This window comes from Brassica napus, chromosome C7, assembly GCF_020379485.1.
Source record: "Brassica napus cultivar Da-Ae chromosome C7, Da-Ae, whole genome shotgun sequence".
NCBI lineage: Eukaryota > Viridiplantae > Streptophyta > Magnoliopsida > Brassicales > Brassicaceae > Brassica > Brassica napus.
In genome coordinates, this window is record NC_063450.1 from 21604311 (window position 1) to 21627675 (window position 23365).

Here is a 23365-nt window from a genome sequence, read left to right on the forward strand (position 1 = left end):
CTTGTGATAACGTTTTTAAGTTTTTGTCACAAAAATAGTTATCAATGAGGAGAATGACCAAAATAAGTTTTATTAAAAGTTAAAAATATGTTTATACCCTAGGCCAATTAATCTAGAATTAAGGTTTAGAGTTAGGGGTGAAATTTCGAGGATAAGGTTTCAAATTTTAAAAAATAAAAATAAATATTAAAATTTTCAAAAAAAACAACTATTTTGGTCATTTTCCTTATTGATAACTATTTTTGTGACAAAAAAATTAAAATGGCTATCTGAGAGAATTATCCAAATATAAAATCCTAGATTCTGATATATTAGTTCAAATCATATGACAGTTATATAATTTATCAGAAAACACTCGAGCACAATTTAAACATATTAAAGTATATACAAAAATAATTTAAATATTGTTTAAAACTTCAGGCAGAACGTTTGGTCCTTCATGTTAGAATGTAAATATTTCTAAATATATTAAGGTTGTTTGTTAACTCGGCTGAAAAATACCAAGGAGAAAAAAGTTTCAAATCTTCAAAATCAAATGATATACAAATTAGGATGAAACCATATAACATATTCTCATCTTGGGTATGGGGAAAAGAATCTTGGATATGGGGAAAGATATGAACTTTGGTCCAAAATCTTCTTATCGTCAAATTGTATTTTTCTACATCTTTGGACTAGGGGCGGGCAAAAAAACCGAACCGAACCGAGTCAAACCGAACCAACCGAGCCGAAACCGATTCAAACCGAACCAAAGTCTATTTGAAACTATTTGGTTGAAGATTTCTATAACCCGAACCAAACCGAGAAACCGATGTGTTTTTGTAATTGTTTAAATTAAAAATATTAATAATACCAATGTACTAAAATTTTAATACTAAACCACATATTTTCCATTTTTATCCATTAACATATATTCTTCTAACCTAATATGTAATCATCAAAATATTTGATTTAAAATATTTCATTTATTGCAGGCTTTTTAATTTTAATGATATAAGAGACATTACTAATGATGTTGATTTTTTTTTTTACTTTAGTTAATTTTCATTTGTTTTAATTTTTATATATAATTTTGTGACTTTTTAAAGGTTTTTGTTTAAGTTTTATATTGAATTTAGTTCAAATAGTTATGTTTACATAATTTATGTTGTAAAACATAATTTCTCTTAGAAAAATTAAACTAAGAAGAATCTAATTAAACTGATTCAAAAAAAAACAAATTGAACCGAATATAAACCGAACCGAACACAAACCGAACCGAAGACAAACCGAACCAAACTAACTATAGTTCATTTCAGTTGGAAAAATACTAGAACCGAACTAACCAAACCGAACCGAACCCGAACCGAACCGAACCGAGAAAATAACCGAAGTGCCCATTCCTACTTTGGACAACCCATACCGTATAATATTTAATTGAGTAATTGGCGTAAACAAATACAAGAACGACGTGGATCATAAGTGCTGCTTTTGGAAGTTTGGTATGTTTCTAGAAAATCACATTCTCATATTTAGAAAAAAAAATATTTTATTATAACAATAAAAAAATATCATTAATATAACACACAAAGACTAAAATAACCAAAATAAGTTAAGTTTTATTATTGAGGTAAAAAACACTAGTATCTCTAAATTTAACTAATCTAGATTTAGAGTTTATATTTGAAAAGTAAAATTTAGATTTTTTTAAAAAATAATGATAATTACGATTTAAAATTTAAAATTTAAAATAATAATATTAAAAATAGTTTCAATTTCAAAATAAAGTTTCAAAAAAATTGAAATAATCAAAAAAAAAAATTTTAAAAAACTTTCAATTCAAAATATATTTTTCAAATGATTTTTTTAATATTTATTTATAGTTATATTTATAGAATAAGGGTATAATAATATTTTACCTCTTTAATGAAAACTATTTTGGTATTTCTTCTCTTTACGTGTTCTTTTGGTAAAAACCGCGTTTTAGGATCTCTTATGAGATTTGCCATATTTCACGTAATTAGTTTTATAGAATCCGACAAAATACCACATGATGTTTTAAGCTTCAGTAAAATTTTATGTTTGATTTACAGTTAAACTTCGGTTACTCCATATGGTATTAAAGAGATTTAAGAATTTGTAATCTGATTCACATTTAAATTTCAGTTACTCCATATGTCTTTTTTGGGTCTAAATGTTAAACTCCATATCGATATTGGGTTGGTTTATAAGTTTGTGTTTGTAACTCTTGGAGTAGATTGTGCTCGTTGGCTTTGGGTTGGTTTATAAGTTTGTGTTTGTAACTCTTGGAGTAGATTGTGCTCGTCGGCTTCCGGAAGCTGTAGATAACCAGTACATTTAAGGTTTGAACCGCCTTTCTTTCGGTACTCGTGGTAACTGTTTTTCTGTGTAGCCCTTTCCTTCTCATGGGTTGGAACCCGTTTCGTTGGCTTCCATTTCCATTCACTCAGCTCATGTCCTTCTTAGAGTGTTAGTATTGTTGTGTTTTAACTTCTTTTTTTAGTTTCAGGGAAAATGGCATATTTCAACCTGAAATACACGAAAATTAAAAAATAATATATGAAATTTACGCGTTGTGCATTTTCATTCCCAAACTTTATAGTAGTGCATATTCTATGCTAAACTAAACAAAAAATCAAAAATACTACATGAACTCTCAATATCGCTCTTATATATATTTGACCATCAGAGATATTAGTCATGTGTCAATTTATCAAAACGACGTCCTTTTGGATAAATTATGTAAAATTTAAAATTGAAAAATACTATATGAACTCTCAAAATCATGCTTATATATATATTGACTGTCAAAGGTGTTAGTCATCCGTTAATTTGTCAATACAACAACATTTTTGATAAATTCTGTAAAATGAAAAAATAATTTTTGGGAGGTTTTTCTTACACTGTGTTAGTTAAAATAATGACGTTGTTTTGATAATTAACGTTTTTTGGTAAATCAACGGATGACTAACACCTTTAACAGTCAATATATAAGCACGATTTTGAGAGTTTATGTAGAATTTTTAAAAAAATTATTTTACAGAATTTATCAACAATGATGTCGTTTTGGTAAATTAACGGATGACTAACACCTTTGATGGTCAGTATTTATACAAGCATGATTTAATTGTTCATGTAGTATTTTAAAAATTTTAGTTTTTTACAGAATTTATCCAAAATGACGTCGTTTTGATAAACTAATGGATGACTAACAACTTTGGCGGTCAATATATATAAGTACGATTTGAGAGTTCATGTAGTATTTTAAATTTTTTAATTTTACATAATTTGTCCAAAATGACGTTGTTTGAAGATTAACGGATGACTAACACCTTTGACGGTTAATATATATATAAGCACGATTTTGAGTTTATGTAGTATTTTTAAATTTTTGTTTAGTTCAGTATGGAAGCACCACTATAAAGTTCGGGAAGGAAAAGGCATAAATCGTAAAGTTCTTGTAGTATTCTTTTAGTTTTTGTTTAGTTCAATATGGAAAACACACTAATACAAAGTTCAAGAAGAGAAAAGCACGCGGCTTATAGTTCATGTTGCTTTTTTTCCTTTAGAGTCTAACTAAATAGTCTTTCTAGAGTAAAATTATTTTTCAGCTGAGTTGCACTGACCAAAACCAATCAGAATAAAAATATATAACTTTATGTACAGTAACTTTTTTTGTCTTTTGTGAATCTTTAACGTAAATTTTTTTCTCTTTCTTATGGAATAAACTTTTACTCCAGCGTTACTTTTTCTCTCCTATTTCATTTCCACCCATTTACTCTAATTTTTATTCCTCCCAATTACTCAATTTTTGCCAATCACACCCTTAGTTTCATTATGCATTTCTATAGATCAAGCTAATTTAATAAATTATTGTATTTAAGTAAATGTTTTTTAATGAAAACTAAATATCTAAACAAAATACAACATATTATAAATAAGTAATGAATATCGACAAAAATAATCATTTTAATAAATATATTGTAATTTCAATTATACGAAAATTCAATACAATTACAAAATAATGTGTCTAAATACATTTTACAGAAATTATATTAAATTTATGATTTGGGCTATGCAGTGTATGAAGACCCTGTAATTCTCAGATGTAGTTTTCACGACGGATTTTTCTCAATTGGTGAAGATGGTGTCGCCACCTGAGGAATGGCCAGCGTTTTCTACACACATGGAAGAATTCTGCCGCATTAAGACTTTTTCTCTAATTTCAAGATCAGACATATTCCAAGGGCACGAAGTACAATGGCGGACAAGCTTGCACGTGGTGCGAGAAGTTCTCATCAACTATGTTATATGTTGATTTGATACCTCCGGTTTGTCTATTTGAACCGGTGGTGTTGTCATAGAGTAGATTCTTGTTATAAAAAATATATATACATAGGTTTTTACAAAAAATATTATAAAATTTAATACATACATATATATATATATAAAGTGCATACATTCATTTAAATGATTTCTATAAAAGTAACTATTTAAATTTATAAATATAAGCAGTCAATAAAGTGCATAAATTCATTTAAATGATTTCTATAAAAAATATTATAATTGATATTTAAATTTTGTACACAATTATAATTAGTTTATTTATGTTAATCATCGTCAATAAAAATAAAATCAACTATAGCATATATATTTTTATTTATTTAAAGGGTTTTTGCACTAGATATACATAGAAGAGTCGTAAATTAAGTAACTGGTCATGGAACTGTTCAGTTTCCATAAATACCGAAAGGACCCCTATTTTGTGAGAAATTCGAGAATATAGGGGCAATCAGACAACCGGTAGAAAGCGGTAGAACACGCTTTGTAGTAATGATGGAATCTTATTGGAACTGATAGAAAATGTACTTTTGTCTACATGCAAAAAACCAACCCCTATCAGAAAACTGTACCCTTTAATATATCATCGATTACTAGCCTTTAATATATCATCGACATTTTGACAGCAACAGTACTCGACCTCACCAAAATCACTTCTCTGCAAATATCATCGATACATTATCAGACGTAATTGAAGTCGTTCCGATTTGTGTCAGCTGTCTGTACTCCATTGTAAGTAAAATCAGAATGAAAATCGAATTTCCAGAATATTTTGTTATGTTTGAAATCTTGTCGTCGGTTATTTCATATATCATCGATTACTATGAAAAACAGGACAACGTATTTCATATAAATTAAGTGTTTGGAAATCCGGATACAGTTGTGACAGTGGTGGACAAAAAGACTTCTGCGAAGGGTTGTTTTGGATCACAACTTTACAAACGATGCCAGTTAATGGAAGTAGCCGGTAGCAGGTAAAATAGAGATGGATTCCGTCGATTGCAACAAGGTTAATATGGACTTTCCATGCAGTTATTTCTCCTGGTTTGCCAATTAATAAAAAAAATGTCCACTTACCTAATTTCCATTCTTGTTTTGGTTATTCACCCAAATCACCCTTATTTAAACCCTGCATAAAGGGTTGTTATTTGGTCTATGAACAAAAAATAAAGCTGTGCATAGTGTTCATTGGTAAAAAAACAAAAAAAAAATCACTCATTGGGCCTCATCATTTGATCAGACTCGTTTTACCCTTGTTTGTAGGACATTTTTTTAAACACAACTTGAACCGCATACAGTTCATTAAATATTTTATTATTAAATTTTTGTTCTGCAAATTAATTGTGAATTGAAAACAAATGCAGATAAAACTGCATGATTCAATCTCCTGCATCTCTCATGTCTTTCTCTTGCATTACATTGACACCCTAATGCCTTTAAAATTTGATATAATACTTTTAAGATTTTACCAATAAAAAAAACTTTAACGGCTGAGTTTCTATGACAGAGATTAGGGCATATGTATGTGTGCAAGAGTTAGCTGTCTTTATTTTCTTAACTGTTTTTATAATAGATACTGTCCACTAATTAATGCGTTATTTAGTGGTCGAGAAGGACTGTAAAGGGTGAATAATAGAGACGACAGCGACTCGTCTCTGTCCATGGCTTTTCCCCTTAAGAAGCTTATATCAAGCTTTCTACCTATCTTCTCACCTACTACCATCGTTAACTTATCAGAACCACCTTGTGTTCGTTACAAATCGATCATCAGCTTTGGTGATTCTTCAGCAGACACCGGAAATTTCCTCAGTCTCTCGGATGACATCAACCATCCTCCTCAAGCCGCATTCCTTCCATACGGTGAAACCTTCTTTCATCCTCCCTCCGGCCGTTACTTCGACTGTCGCCTCATCATCGATTTCATTGGTAACCTCTATAAAACATTTATGCAGAACCGTTTGTTATACTCTGGTTTAGGTCTTTTTTACTTGAACATCAAGTTAAAACCCTACTTCCTCTTTGGGTTTTGTAATGTTGTGTTCATTACTTGGACAGCTGAGTTCTTGGCAGTGGCGGACCCAGGACTAAATTTTACCTGGGTCAAACCATGTAAAAAAAATCAAAGGTGTCAACTGTAGGATTCGAAACTGGGTTTAAACCTTTAGGGGTGTCACAAAGGGAATTTGACCAACAGAGCTATTGGTATTTTAATGTTAATCCATACAAAACATATATTTATCCAAATTTAACGTGTGTCATGTGCAACCCTATCCTCTCAAGTGGGTCCGCCACTGGTTCTTGGGACAACCTTATGTACCACCTTACTTTGGCTCTAAAAGTGTGAGCTTTGATCAAGGGGTCAATTTCGCGGTGTATGGAGCAACCGCTTTGGATCGTGCGTTACTTGTGGAAAAAGGAATTAAATCTGATTTCACCAATGTTAGTTGAAGTGTTCAGCTTAACATCTTCAAGAAAATTTTGCCTAACCTTTGCGCCTCGTCTTCTCGTGGTGAGAAATGTAGTCTTGTTATCTACCATATCTATGATGATAATTGATAAATCAAGCTCGCTACTAATGGTTCTTTAGATTGCAGAGAGGTGTTCGGAGACTCGCTGATACTCATGGGAGAGTTGGAGTTAACGACTATAATTACCCGTTTTTTGAAGGCGAAAGTATCAATGAGATTAAAGAGCTAGTTCCTCTAGTCATCAAAGCTATATCTTCTGCAATTGTGGTAAAAAAAAAAAAAATTTACACTTCCACCTTGGCACCCACAGAAATAATACTTTTGTTATAATTTAACAAATTTAGCAACAAAACTACAGGAATTGATCGATTTGGGAGGCAAAACATTTCTGGTTCCTGGAAACTTTCCACTTGGATGTTTCCCTGCGTATCTTACTCTATTTGAGACCTCGGAAAAAGAACACGACCCTTTTACAGGTTGTATCCCATGGCTCAACGACTTTGGAGAGTACCATAATGAACAGCTTAAGACAGAACTTACACAACTCCAAAAGCTCTACCCTCATGTCTGTTAGAACTCGTTTTTGACAAAGTGGTGCAAACCATTTTTCAAAGGATTTTTTCGACGGAGACGTCTGTCGAAAAGACCAGAATTTGGGCACGATGTAATCATCACCGTGAACACTATGCGTTAGTGTATTTGTTGGTCAAAATCAGAGTTGTGTTGAATGAGAAATGGAGGTCCAAAGTGAATGATGTGTAAAACTTATAAAGCTTTAAACTTGGCTAAGTATAAAATATTTAGCAAATGGATCACTTTGGATATTTGGGTTAGAATTTAATTTTAAATTTGTTAATGGGACATTATGTCAATTAACTTATTTAGTTAATTTTATTCATGATAAATCCAAGCAAAGTATATTAAAATTTGGTGACTTGGTCAAAGTCACAATATTACTTTGCAAACTAACGTACAAGATCATGGAAATCAATTCCATAATTATAATTGATACTAGACCCTGATAGCGCGGATATGGATTTTTGATTTTTGATTATTTATTTTATTAAATGATGTATTTGTAATATTTGATCGTATTATATTTATCAGGTAAATATTTTTTTGGCGTCTTAAACCATATATTTTATGAAAAATATTCGATATCATATAAACAAATTGAACATATATACATAGTTAGAGAATTATATACGATATATACAAACAATGGATATGAATGTAAAATGTGAAAAAAATATTATATTATGACTTAGTATGGTATAAAAGATTATAATTTAGTTATACATGTTTAAAGTAAATACAATGATTTTAAAAAATTTGTTGAAAATTTAACATACCCAAAACGGCATATGAAATGGTAATAAAATTGTAAATAATTTCATAATTTTATTAATAATAAATTATTTATGATATTTGTTTTGTGCCAAAATAATTATTAAATATCCATAATATTAATATGTTAAAATCTCATATTATTAAAGCTTTGTAGTAACAAAAAAAAAAGAGTCTTTTAACTTTGTCCACAATATACCCAAATATAGACAATTGATTGGAATCTATATATTTTATGTTCTTATAAATTTTGAATTTATTGTTTTTTTCTTCTACAAGCAAATCAATCACCGAAGTAATAGATCAATTGGTTGGAATCAAATATATTCTTATAATTAGCGTAATTATGGTTTCTATATTTAATAGTTACATTAAAGATACGACATTGAAGATATTTTGTTTTGATTAATAGAAGTTATTTGATTTTAAGTTTGTATTTATTGATTTGTTTTTTATAAAGCTTAGAAAATCGACAGGATGATTGGTTGGTTGACACAACCTATAAAGAAAACGAAAACTATAGGTGGTTTGAATATTGTACATCGATGCATGATCAAAGTTGACTATATAAAATTTGAGCATGATCATTTCAAACTAAAGTATAGGTAAGTTATATGCTAATATGCATTTGTTATATTGTAGTTAATATATTTTAAATATTACATACGTCAAGTGATTCACATTTCGTAAAAACTTAAAATTTAAGTTCATTATTGGACTGTCCTCGTACGTAGTAATCTACATTAAATATGATATATTATTAAGTTGATTTAATGACATTAAGTTTAAGTTTGATTAAGGAAAACTCATTAATCTAACTGAAAAAGATAAGCATTAAAATAAATAATTTAATTTAATTCTTAGTGGCATGGAAGTGTAAATAAGTTAAAAAATTTAGGGATATTTTTAATGGGTACTTCTCTTTTAATAATATAGATGTACGTTAGTTGACTCCTTTAATTTGCATAACGTAAACTTTCTCTTCAAGTTATAAAAAGAGATCACTTGTGCAGTTTTCTACGCACAGCAAAATAACAATTCTCCATATTTCTTTTTTCCTTTGATTTGTTCTTTTGAGTCTGAGAGTATACATAAAACTAGTTTCGTCAGGTTTCTGATAGAGTGACGCAAATCAGAAGATTTTTTTTGCAGTTTTATCTTGGGACTCATTACGTTATCGAACAGTCGCACTACGGGACGTATTTGAGTTAAGGAAAGAGATAATATCTCTTCTGCAGTTGAATAATCTTTTTCTTAATCTTTGGTATAATCTTATCAAATTTATTCTTTACAATATTCAGTTCTCCGTAGTTTTATATAATACGGTCTCGTCGGTCTTAACTCAAAATATTCGTTTATTGCTTTGCACTAACCGGACTGATTATTGTAAAAGTTTTTTTTTTAAGAACAGGTTGATCGATATTTAGTAAAAGGTGATGGAATCAGATCGGCTCTAATACTTCTCGGTGTCAGCGTGAAATTTTATTCCTCGCTCACGTTTTTTATTTTGCAGGAACTGCTGAATTATTTTTTTTAAAATAGTTTTTCCTGCATATCCGTGACGTTTGTTTTGCAGGGTTTATCAGTTATAGTTTATTCATTTGTTAGACAATATTAGCTATCGATTTTATTGGCTCGTTTTTGATAGCATAATTGTTTATTGGTTTTTGATTCGCTATTAGTCAATAGACTGCTGCAATTTTGTCATTTTCTTTAAACTGAAACAAATTTTCCTTGATTTGTGTTATCTGTTAAAGGTTTGACTTGTCTGTTTTGTCATATTTGATTAACCAGATTAAAATATTTGACTTGATTCCTTACAAATCATTCAAACGTTTTTTGTACAAGATTGCCTGAGTTTTTGTATTAAAAATATTCTAGCTCATAATTGTGATTAGAAAAAAACATTATTTGTCCATTTTATATTAATGCATTGACTTATTTGCTTTAATTATCAAGAATGACAACATTTTTATTTCTTGTTTCAGATTTTTTGGAACAACTTAAGTTGACTATTTAGTGCTTGATAATGAGAAAAGAAAATTGATATAATTTTCAAGTATGGTGATACCATAGTTATTAAAAAAAAAATTTGATCTTTGAGAGATCAAGTTGTATGGATGGTAATGGATTTTGTGAGTCAACGCCCCAGATTAAGTTTGGAAGAGGTCTGCCACATATAAATCTGTTTGCCATAAAAAAGAAAATATTTGTTGATACCGATCAAAACCTTTATATTTCGTTATTGCTTAAATGCAAGTTGTAAAAAGATTGATCATGCAAACAACAATGAGAATTAAGACCAATATGACTTAAACTGGCATGAGTATTGTAGTTTCTAGAGTCAATATGGTTGAGAATAATCATATAAAATTGTGTGATTTTGACGGCAAAAATAATATCTTGTAATGAGATGTATATTTGCGAAGAAACAAAAATATGGTTTTGGGAAAATCCAAAACATACAAGTTGGATTTATAAATCAACTTGAGTGAACTATGAAAATAGTTGTATGGAAAATGTGAATTTCTAAAAATGAAATACATTTTTTTCGAAAAAAAAAAAAAATTATTCATTTAATTCTAAAGGAGTTGTAGATCAAAATTTCTAAACTCTTAAGAGATTGTAAATGTAAATATGTTTTCGAGTTATCTCAAGAAATGTGGGGGAAGCTTTGCTTACCATATAAAGTTGTTGGCAATATGCCAAATGAACTAGTGTCATATACTGAGTTTTGTGTATAATGGTTAATTGTATCTTTAAAAAAAAAAAGATGAAAAAAATCACTAGACAATTGATCTCGACTAATCTCAAGAGATTATGTTCACTGTGATGAAAACCTAGGATCCTTTTATTAAAGGTGTGTCATGAGATCAAATTGTTATATCATCTAAAGGAATGGGTCGCCTGTGAATTAAGATGAGGTTTGGCGGTAATCCTACCTAACTGACTGGAGATCCCAAGAAATAGGTTCAAGGAGACAACTACGTCAAACTAAATCTGCCCAAAGCACTGTAAGACTTCGGTCTATACCCAGTTCCTATGATGATTAAACAGTGCTACATGTAACGAATATATGATAAGCATTAGCTTTTAATGATTTGTGTCCATTGTTTTGAAATATGAATGGAGTAGTACATGATACTCCTCTAAACAAATCAATGGCAAATCACCTTCTGAATGTGAAATGAGGCCGTTTCTAGGAGAATGAAGGAAAGACTATATTCTCCAAGTTCACTCAAGATTACCAAGAATGTTCACGGCCAAAATGAACACAATAGAGAAATTAGTTTTGTGAGAGAATGAAGTTGTGTTATAGCTATTATCTCGGTTTACACCAAAGTCCGGGGGGTTCAAGACATCATGGCCACCTCCTGTTCGAGTAAATCCGATAGCTATTAACAATGACTGGTTCAAGGCTGAAAAATTGCTATCAACTCATCATGCAGTGGATTTATCGCTCATACTCTCAAAAGTTTTTTTTCTTGAGTCATGTGTATAGAGTCATTTCTATTCATGTGGGGGATTGTTGGAACTCGTTTTTGACAAAGTGGTGCAAACCATTTTTCGATGGGTTTTTCGACGGAGACGTCTGTCGAAAAGACCGGAATTTGGGCACGATGTAATCATCACCGTGAACACTATGCGTTAGTGTATTTGTTGGTCAAAATCAGAGTTGTGTTGAATGAGAAATGGAGGTCCAAAGTGAGTGATGTGTAAAGCTTATAAAGCTTTAAATTTGGCTAAGTATAAAATATTTAGCAAATGGATCACTTTGGATATTTGGATTAGAATTTAATTTTAAATTTGTTAATGGGACATTATGTCAATTAACTTATTTAGTTAATTTTATTCTTGATAAACCCAAGCAAAGTATATTAAAATTTGGGGACTTGGTCAAAGTCACAATATTACTTTGCAAACTAACGTACAAGATCATGGAAATCAATTCCATAATTATAATTGATATGTACGTTAGTTGACTCCTTTAATTTGCATAACGTGTACTTTCTCTTTAAGTTATAAAAAGAGATCACTTGTGCAGTTTTTTACACACGGCAAAATAACAATTCTCCATATTTCTTTTTTCCTTTGGCTAGAGCCTTTCCCGGGCTACGCCCGGGTTTATTTTCATTAATTTTAAAATAGTATATTAGTATATTTAAAGATATAGTATATACTGGAAACTATGATAAATATAAATTACTAAAATAAAATTTAATTATTAGAATACAAACAGAAATAATTATAAAATATATTATATTATCACAGTAAAAAAAAGGTTAAAATCTCAATCATTTTAAACTTTGATTTCGTAACTCCTCTGTTCATTATATTTTTCTGATTCGTATTGTATAATTAGTGGCTAATAGTTTAAGTTCTTACCAAGTAAACTAAACTTTCTAGAAGTATGCATGAAAAATAAAATGGGGTTGCTGAAATTTTTTTCCAAATTTAAAAAAGTTAGATACAATAAATATTTTCTTTTGTAAATACCTTGATAATAGGTAAAAAGATAATTTCTTATTGAGTATTGTTCTGAAATTTTATAAATGTTGAAAAAAATATAATAGTTTTCAAAGGTGATTGGTAAGTACTCTGAATGCTTTCCATACTTTTTCACAACTAATCTAATTTACCAATCATGCTTTAAGAAAATAATTTAAAGGTACAATTCAAAAGTTAAACTGAAAATAGATTGGCTATGAAAATCATTTTTTTAAGAACTTATATTTAGTGCTTTGAAAGTTATTGATATAAATCTACATCAATAGATTATACAGCTACAACATTTTGTTTTTACAAATTTACAGCTTATATTCTAAAGCAAATAATTAAGTTTACAGCTACAAAGACTAAATATCTCCACCAAATATGATTTTCCTTTTTTCTTTCTCTGCTAAATATTATCTTTTAAAATATTATTCGTTTTCATGAGATTCATGTTTTTCATCATCGATTTCCAAGAATAAAGATAAAAGATATTATAGATATAGATATTAGATACGTGAATTCTCCTATTGACTCCCATTAAGGGAAAAAAATACATGTTACATTCGAAATAGTCTATTTACATATAAATCAAAGATTATTTTCATTTATATAAATCAGTTTCATCGAGGAATACTCATAGAGAAAATGTATGTACAATAGTTGAGAGATATGAAAGAGAACCTTTCGATTTCAGTTCCCATATCAATAGCCATGTTCTTGAGTTCGCCGAGTAGATCACTTAGATCCGCAAGCCCATCGTCCTGCTTTGCTTTCTCCATCTGTTAATACAGCAGACACAGCATGGTTCTTAGATATACTAGCAAACAAAAACAGAACATTTGAGATCACAGATCCACACCTCTATTTTCTGATAAGCATCAGCGGATTCAGGGAGAGGTTCATTGGTTCTTGAATCTGGTTTAGGTAGCTGGTTCAGCCCCAGCTTTTCTCTAGTCTCTAAGTTGTTAACTCTTCTCTTAGGGGATTCACCTTCTCAGAAGAACAAAAAAAATGGAGGAGTTAGGTGAAGTAACAAAGCAAAAGAGATTCATTTCTTAAGAAGAGGCATACCTCTAGTTATGACAGGACCGGTTATAGACCGAGTCTTTTTAGGCTTCCAGGTCCTTGAGAAAATGCCTCCGAGGCTTCCAAGAAGTTTCTCACCCTGAAACCAAAACAAAAAACATAACAATAAGTTTCTCATAATTTATAAAAATCTCAATCTCATCTCTTTTTACCCGAGTGAGATCATGATCGAGGTCAACAGCCTTGTGGTGAGTCCTTGTGATTTTCTCTCCTTGCTCATTCAACATAACCAAAGTCCTGGTAGCATCTTATCTTATCCCTTGCGCTACTTTCAAACACCCTTGCATGGTCTTGGTGGTCTCATCGGACTTGTACACAGCATAACTCTCAAGTTCTTGAACCGTCTGGTTCTCCACGCCTCCTGATTCACGGAAATGATTCTTGAAAGAAGGTTTCAATCTCTTCTCAACCTCCTCCTCATCGTCAGCATCGTCAAAAGGGTTGAAGCTGTGATTCTTCTTAGTAGTAGGTAAGGAAGGTTGAGGGGAGATCTTGTTTGGTGGCTTTCAAGGTGTGCTTTTTATTGCCATCTGATTCATCATCTGAATCAAAAGGATTCGACTTGGAGGCAGAAGCAGAAGAAGAAGGCTTATGATGCTTGGAAAGTCTTTCCAGAGGCTTCTTCAACCCAAACATTGTGATCCAAACCTGAAAAAAACTCTCGTTGCAAGAATCCAAAAGTCTATACGAACGATGTTGTAGAACCCTCGCCGCCGTCCAGCCTGACACGAACCGCTCAACTCGGTCGGAAAACATCTCGAAGAGGTTGAAACCGGGAGACCCCGAGATGATGTGGAACTTGAGATCCCGGTGGAAGACGCTGCGTGAGTGGCAGTAACCGACGGCGGAGATGAGCTGGTGGAAGTAGCGGCGGCTGAGATCCTTGGAGGTGATAGAGGATTTCCCATCTGGTTTCATCGCCATAGATTTAGGTTAGAGAAGTTCTAGGGTTTGATTTGTACACAGGAAGAAAATGAGTATATAAAGAAGGAAAAGAAAAAAACAAAACGAAATCATAAAGAAGAAATTGATTGATCGTGGAGTATTGATTATGCAGAAGTGGATCAATCAAACTAAATCACTGTGGTATCAAGCGAAGAAGACGAAGAGGTAGAGCCGTAAATCTCGAGACTTCCGTCTCAAACGTAACTCAATAATCTGACGTGTTTTAATGAAATCTGATGTGTTTTAATGAAATGTTGTGATTGGATGATTTAATTGTCCTACGTGGACACACTCTCTGATGCTCATATAACCCTTTTAATATAGTATAGATTTGTTCTTTTAAATCTGACAGTATACACAAAACTAGTTTCGCCAGGTTTCTGATAGAGTGACACAAATCAGAAGATTTTTTTTGCAGTTGTATCTTGGGACTCATTACGTTATCGAACCGTCGCACTACGTGACGTATTTTGAGTTAAGGAAAGATATAATATCTCGGATCTGCAGTTGAATCATCATTTTCTTAATCTTTGGTATAATCTTATCAAATTTATTCTTTACAATATTCAGTTCTTCGTAGTTTTATATAATACGGTCATGTCAATGCAGCGCCGGTCCTACAAGTTTGAAGGCTAGAAGCCAAAATAAAATAAAGGCCGAAATTAAATGTATGTGTTACTGGGACGTTGAACCCATGACCTCTAACAAGAGCCATTAATCTCAAGACCACTAGACTAAAGTCACATTTGATAATTTTGTGGCCGCTAAAATATTTAATTCTGTGGCGGCCGGAAGCCCATGCTTCCCCTGCTTGTGGCCAGGGCCGGTACTGTGCAAATGTCAGCATCATTTACGCCGACTACAACTCTATGTACCCGTTTTTCCAAGAACCAGCCAAATACGGTCCGTGCACCTTTAAACTGTTTTCTTGACCCTCACGGTTTGATTGATTAACCAATGTTTTTATATATGGATCATTTTTTTAGGGTTCAAAAATAGACGTTTGGCTGCTTGTTGTGGTGTTGGAGGTCAATACAACTTCACTATTGATGAAGAATGTGGATCCAAAGGAGTTAGTTACTGTCAAAATCCATCTGAGTATGTTAATTGGATGGTTATTATTTAACCGAAGCCGCGCACCAGAAAATGGCTCATGGTTTACTCAACTGTCCCTATGTAACACCTGCTTTTGACTGGTCTTGCCTTAGCTGTGGATCAGCGGATAAAGAGTATTGTTACAGCAGTTAAACATCCCAAAGGAGTTAGTTACTGTCAAAATCCATGTGAGTATGTTAATTGGGATGGTTATCATTTAACCGAAGCCGCACACCAGAAAAATGGCTCATGGTTTACTCAACGGTCCCTATATAACACCTGTTTTCGACTGGTCTTGCCTTAGCTGTGGATCAGCCGATAAAGAGTATTGTTACAGCAGTTAAACACCAGTCTTTATTAGTGTAACAATATGGTGATGATGATACAAACAACAAGAAAATATTGCAGGTAGATGCAGGCCAATTTTGGCACAATCAATGACAAAAACATGCAGGTAGATGCAGAGAAAATATCAGCTTATCTAACTTAGTTATTTATTTTTTAATGACAAGGTTTGAAGTAGGGGTGGACATTTTGCCCGATATCCGAATCCGACCCGAAAAACCCGATCCGAATTAAAAATTAACCGAAGCCGCGCACCAGGTATCATCTATTAAAAATTAAAAATTAGAAAACTAGTTAAGTTAAAATATATATTTTAAATACAAAAAAAAACTTAGACAACAAAGAACTTAATTTTTTTCCTTCAAAATCTAAATATCCGTATCCGAATTTGACCCGAAATAACTGTACCCAAACTTAAAATACCCGAGCCGAAATGTAGAAGTACCCGAACGGGTTGTATACCTCTATACCGAAATACCCGAAAATTCAAAATATCCGATCCGAACCCGAACGGGTATCCGAATACCAACCCCTAGTTTGAAGTATGCAAAAACTATCTGGGTAAATATATATATATACCTAACAAAAATTACTAAGAATATACTCTCAGATAAAAAAAATTTATAAATTAGCTATGTTGCATGAAGAAGACAGACTTTTCAACAAAATTTAAGTTTTATCCATATTCTTTTAGATGTGTTAAAAAAAGATCCATACTTTTTAGAATATTAGTTTATTGAGAAGAAATATATAGTACAATTCTTTTAATCTTTTTCTTAATTTGTATGCAAAATCATGAAACGAAATTATTAGAGCATTAGAAATTGACCCGGGCTATTTTGAATTGCTTTAAACTTAAACATCATCCCCTATATATTATTTGTGAAACATTACAACTTCTTTTTGTAGCCACATGTCATCAATAGGATGATTCTTAGAATTACTAGAGAAATAGGTTGGTCCATCTAATTATATAATAAACTTTTTATTAAACTAACCATAAATTCATTATTAATGTCAATTATTATTTCCTTAAATAAAGATTACGGAATTGCCTAATGTGGGTAAAGTATATATGACAATTAATGATTTTGAATAAAAAAGATCTGATAAAAAAAATGTATCTTCTATCAAATTTGTTTAATTTAAAACTATTAAAATAACTTAAAAAAAACAAAATAACCATATTATAAAAATTTAGATTTTTCTGTATATTTTATATTTTAAATTTTAAAAAATGACTATAAATTACTAAAATTGTTAAAAGTCTCACATTCAAATTTTGCGATCCATGGTTTAAAATATTTGTTATGACAAAATACAAATGATTACAAAATCATATAAGTAAAATTCTAATTTAATTAATCATTAAGATTTAAAATATATATGTATATATATATATATATATCATTCTAAATTAAACTATAAACCATATTGAATAAATAAATATTTTAGTTTCAAAATTTACTTTGAATAATTTTTTTGATAAAATTTTTGAACTAACATTGATAAATTTTTTTAAATCATCAATTACTAAAATTATTAGTCCCACAATGAAAATTTTGTTATCAGTAATTTAAAGTTTTTGCTATTAAAGATACACATGATCAAAAAAACATATGAGTAGAAAACACCATTAAAAAAAAATAGACATTAATATTAAAAATATACTATGCATGTTAATATCATTTAAATTTAATTACATATCCTATCAAATTTAAAAAAAAAAATTGTTTGTATTAATAAAATTGATTTATACGTTCGCACCAATTTTATTATATATGTAATAGTTACTGATTTTTAATTATTTAATATATATTTATTATTTCATAATATGTAAGAACATATAATACATAAAATAATTTATATATATAATTTTTATCCCGCGCAAGGTGCGGGTCTTAATCTAGTTAATAAATTATTCTTAATCACATTAAGCAATCCATATTTTTCTTACCCAAGAACTTGTTTAAGAGACGTGAATACGTGATGGAGTTTTAAAGATGTTGCATGTACATTATTCATGAAGGATTGGGAAAACTACCACCAGCTCTCAAGTAGCTACCCACCAAACAAGAGAACATATTATGTGCAGCATTTTGTAATGTCCTGGTCACACAACACAAGGCTAATAGACCTCAACGCATATTCACTCGGTTTTTGGGTTCACTCTATGCGATGGACAGTGCTTTAATTTTGGAAGCAAAAAAATTTGCTTACTGATTCTGCAGTCACCACGATATTGCAAATTACTTCACGATAAGTCACACATCACTTGACTATTTCCAGCTCAAGCATATGCTTAACTCTAAATTTTTCTATGGATGTATTGCCGAAAAGATAAGTGCATTTTGTTGAAATAGATAGTTAAATCCGTTCTTTTAAGAATTTCAACATACACTATTACATACCACAGACTGTAATGTTACGGTTACCCCTCTCAAGAAAACACAATTTATTTTTGTTGCACCCCAAGATTGTCACTAATGTTGGTGTGAACCCACACATGATTCTACACTCGTCTTCTTCGATTTTGATACCACTTGTAACACCCTGGCCACCCACGATTATTTGGCCTCTTATGCATGTTTACTTGGCCCATAGGTCCACTCCGTGCGATGGTCGGTGTGTAATTTTCGGAGACTCAGAGTAGTTGTTTATTGACTCTGCAATCATCATGTGATCTTTTCCTACTCGCATGATATCGCGAATCACTTCCAGATATGTGACACATCTTTTGGGTACTTCAATTCAACTAGGCTTAACTCAAGATGATTTTTAGATATGTGCCCAAAAATAATAAATGTACTTTGTTGACATAGATAGCCAAATCAATTTTTTTTTTGACATCAACCAAATCAGTTTCTTTAAACCTTTTAACATACAGGGTAGTGCAGGCGCTACCATCAACTCGCTGGAGATGTCAAACTGACGCGTCTTGGATAAACGATAAAGGCAGAGCGGGACTGGGGTTCGTACTGCTTGATACTGGAACTCCTGTTCTGTTCAGAGCAAAAGGAATAAGACACGCAGCATCCCCTCTACACGCCGAAGCTGAAGGTTTATTGTGGGCTATGCAGGAGATATTAAAGCTAGGAAACAGAGCAATCCGGTTCGAGTCAGACTGCGAACAACTTGTTAAGCTGCTAGAAGATGAAGAAGACTGGCCTGCAATGGCACCTGAAATAGATGAGATTAAAGTCCTTTCTGCTGAGTTTACGGAGAGTTCTATAGCATATATTCCAAGATCGACGAACGTCCGTGCTGACTCCCTTGCCAAAGGAGGAAGATCACGAGTCTTTGGATCCCCTTTCGTTAACTGCTTTGCACCATGTTGGCTAGCTCCTTATGCTGGCCAAGAGGCTGCTAACTAGTTTCATTAATGTCCTTTTATATTCGATGTCAAAAAAAAAAAACTTTTAACATACATGACCACATATCAGAATGTTACACATTTTCTTTAATATTGACCGGATCACTACATTATATAAACATCTTAAATGATCAGATCTCCAGAATAAATAGTGCATAACTAACAAACAATATGGATATACAAAAAAAACTAAACATCAACTACGTTACCACATGAACTATGATTTGTATATATACTCAGGTGGCTTAATTTCACAACAAAACTATTCACTATCAACGTAAATAGAATATTTAGTATTGGGAAATTTGAAACATCAAACGTAAGATTATAAGTTATGTTAAAAACCAAAAACTCATAATGTCAGTCAACAATAGGTAAAGACAATATGAACATACCTGATACCTCATCGTCTCAGAGTTGACTATCATTATATGCTCTCCTATGTTCAAATCTGACCAAATTGTTTTTTTTTTTATTAACATGGAGATATCTCGGACCTATGGAAGAATTCAGACTAATCTACAAAGGAAGGTGCAACCCACGTAGAGATGTCAAAGTAGAATGCAACACGCGCATTATGTCCAAGTAGCCCATTAGCAGGGCATGTATGGACATGTATATTCAAACTGCAACCCGCTACGGGCTAGTCTGCACAGACCAAAACAAAATTGGTACTATAACATATGCAATCAAATCCTAACCAAAGAATATCATGACTTAATCTACATTCACTCATCTATTATCTATGTTGAAAACAATTCAATTTTACTAGATCTTAATTTATATCATTTACAAATGTTTATAATTACATGAATTTAATTTTTCTCCCAAAACTATATTTTTAATTTATAAATTATTTTTAAAATCTACTATGTGAAAAGACTTCCAGGAAGTCTTCTCACAGAAGACTTCCAAAACCACAGAAGAGTTCTCGGGATTATATTCGTAAAAATGCATGCTTGTTTTTTGTTTGGTCATAAGGGGATGATTATAATTTATTTAGGTTTTTCGGTTACTTTTGAATTTGATTGAAGTTGAGATCACCTTTTGCATTTAAAATCAAGTTTTAGGTTATTTTTGGAAAATTCCCTATTATTTAATTCTATTTTCATAATTACACAATTTTTGTTACTAAAACTTTCAAAAATTTGTACAATTTTTTAAATGATATTTTTTTATCGTAATATCATTAGTTTGTTTTATGTATCTACAAATTTTATAAATACTATTTAGCTTTAATTTTTCATAATTATGTAATTTTTATAGAAAATTATTTATTAATTTTATAAAAGTTGATTTAATATATTTAACCAAAAGTAATAGATAAAAATATATCGAAGATAATAATTTTTAGTATATACATATATATATTTTCTTAAATATAATTTAAATAAATAAAATTATTTTATCTTAAATTTATGCCTAATTGAATTAAATTTATATTAAAATATTTATAAGAAAATAATAAAATTGACAATATTAATAAATTTTTATTTTAAATATAATTTTAATTAAAATGATTATTACTGCACATGGTGCACGAAAACACCTAATATATAGAATATGAGTTTAATGTAATATTGTTATTCTAACATTTTACAAAAGATTTAGTAAAATCTTTATATGTAAATTTATATGTCCAATTGAAAATTTTCAGAACATATTAGGTTCAGAAAAAATCTATGTTTTTATATTTAAATTAAAAATTTGAATAATCATTATTTTAGGATATAAAAATGATTAAGACTGGATGGAAAATGTGAAAACGGTAAATTTGCAATTAATACAGAAATATACAGATAATGTATTTGATGATTACTTACCTATTTAAGTTTTTTTGTATGGTTATACAATCCAAACTCTCTTTTTGTAAGCTGGTTTTTTTGTTCTTTGTCATAAATAATCGATAATGCTAATAAAAAGGTAGAATATTGGTTTACTTAAATTACAACTAACTAGAGTCTTTGCCCGCGCTACGCGCGGAAAATGGGCTATTTCAATTTTGTGTTTGATTTGAAATATTTTATTACTATTAATAATTTTTATGCTAAGAATAATTAAGTTTTGATTGGATGTTGATATTTTTTATATGTTTTCCATAGATGGGAAACTAATGTTTGGGAAGAAAAAGGTGAAAATATTTTTGGGTGCACTTATTATATCCGAAGTAGAATACATTACTTGGTGGGATATGATATAATTATAAATCTTGAAATATTATGGGTTGTTATGGTGCGTTTATATATTTTTTTTTTGTGTTGTATTTGTAGTGATTGTGTCTTTTGCCATTGTGTGATTGGCAAGTAATTGACTGTTGAGGGATAGTTGAGACAGATCAGTTGTTTATTGCTAATTGTTGTTGATAATTAATTTTCGATTATAACTTACAATGTTTTTGTTTAGAATGAAAGCATTGTATCTTCTAAAATGGTGGGAAAGTTGGTGAGTATCAACTTTATGTTATTAAACTTGATGATAGAATGAAGATATGTGGCAAAATTTGGATTAATGTGGCAAATTTTTAATTATGAATAAAAAGCACCATAAATATAATGTTACCTTTGTTTCATAGTATAAGTTATTTAATAAATTTGAGAAAAAGATATTTTAAAAATATTTTTTGTTTCAAAATATATGGTTTCGTATTTCTAAACAACTTTAAATTAAAGTTAATAATAATACTTTTTAGAAATTAATTTATTTTTGGTAACTATTGTTTTTAAAAAATTATGTTTTGGAGTCTGTTAAGCAAGACTCAAGCAGTAGCCGCAAAGTAATATTTTTTTCACTTTGCATTGTAGAATAGGGACTTTAGGCATAGAAAACACATAAACTACTCTTGAAATCAATTTAACTAACTACTCAGTGGTGTCCAAAATCTGCATAAATCATGTGACAAACAAAGAGCTAGCTAGTCAAACCAAATCCTTTGTCATTGTTTTTCATTTTATTGTGTTACATTCATAATCCACACTACAACAGCACTCAAAATCAACACAACCCACAAAATGAAGCAAAAGTAACTTACAAAAAAAAAAGTTTCAATCAAAATGAAATCACACATATCTGTTAAACGGTTTCCTACCAGATGCCGTGGAGACAGCAGAACCAATGCTCAAATTCCCTACTGATTTAAGTGTCTTGTGCTTCTCAAGAACCACACCTCCAGGTGAACCAGGCCCACCACCTCTCTGGCCGCTGCTGTTGCTCATGACCAATGATCCTTTGTTCCATCTAAACGTATCCATACCTTGAAAGTTTAGAGCTTTATAGCCAATTCGTTGACCCTTTTGGCCTGTTATCTAGAAAGCTTCTGTTATAACTTTTAATTTTTTTACTCATGTGTGTAATGATGCAGCAGATGTGTGGATCATTGAAGATCTTTCTTACCAAATGTTTTGAATTAAGGTTCGGTTTAAACTGAACAGCCTTAGGAAGAGAAGATACGTTGAAGAAGCTTGAAACTTCGGCTACGGAGGAAGAGAGAAACAGGAGACTGATGTGTGAAGCAGGTGTGCATAGGTCTTTACATTTTTATTCAGACAGTAATATCATTTCGAAACAACATTTTAACTTAGACAATAACATTATAGCAAAAACTAACTGTCATTGAGATTACAACCAATTAGAAGAGGATTCAGACACAAGTTACTTGACAAAAAGATCATATATTAGTCACATTCTTCAAAGAGTGATGGACTTTACAAAAAATCACTTGGCTGCTATTCTAATTCAGCCTTCTATGTCCCCTTGGTCCACTTGTGTCACCTGATACTCCATAGATGGGAAGACCTCTTCCAATAGGTTCTTCATCTCCTGGTAACAAAGTAACCTCTTTTTGAAACATCAAGAATTGATATATGAGGTTTGG

The 23365-nt window shown here is 30.9% G+C and overlaps 2 protein-coding genes and 1 pseudogene across 7 annotated transcripts; 2 read left to right on the top strand and 1 right to left on the bottom strand.

The window, feature by feature from the left end:
- Window positions 1–1825: 1825 nt before the first annotated feature.
- On the top strand, window positions 1826–7681 carry LOC111213295 (GDSL esterase/lipase At1g28650-like). 6 transcript variants are annotated; one of them, XR_007326563.1, is made up of 5 exons: window positions 1829–5073; window positions 5176–6267; window positions 6698–6850; window positions 6929–7076; window positions 7168–7681. XR_007326563.1 is itself a non-coding variant. In XM_022715017.2 (5 exons), exons 2-5 carry the CDS (start codon window positions 6160–6162, stop codon window positions 7381–7383), a joined length of 618 nt encoding a protein of 205 aa, XP_022570738.1. In that variant the 5' UTR covers window positions 4661–5073; window positions 5176–6159; the 3' UTR covers window positions 7384–7681. The 6 variants fall into 6 exon arrangements, 2 of the variants coding, with proteins under 2 accessions (XP_022570738.1, XP_022570739.1); XR_007326564.1 differs by having other exon boundaries at window positions 1830–5073; window positions 6397–6850; window positions 6936–7076; XM_022715017.2 differs by having other exon boundaries at window positions 4661–5073; window positions 6936–7076.
- A 5435-nt stretch (window positions 7682–13116) lies between these two features.
- Window positions 13117–16047, bottom strand: LOC111213294 (annotated as a pseudogene).
- Window positions 16019–19495, top strand: LOC125590484. The gene is made up of 2 exons (XM_048764066.1): window positions 16019–16101; window positions 19009–19495. The coding sequence occupies exons 1-2, from the start codon at window positions 16019–16021 to the stop codon at window positions 19493–19495; spliced, it is 570 nt and encodes a 189-aa protein (XP_048620023.1).
- The last annotated feature ends 3870 nt before the right edge of the window (window positions 19496–23365 follow it).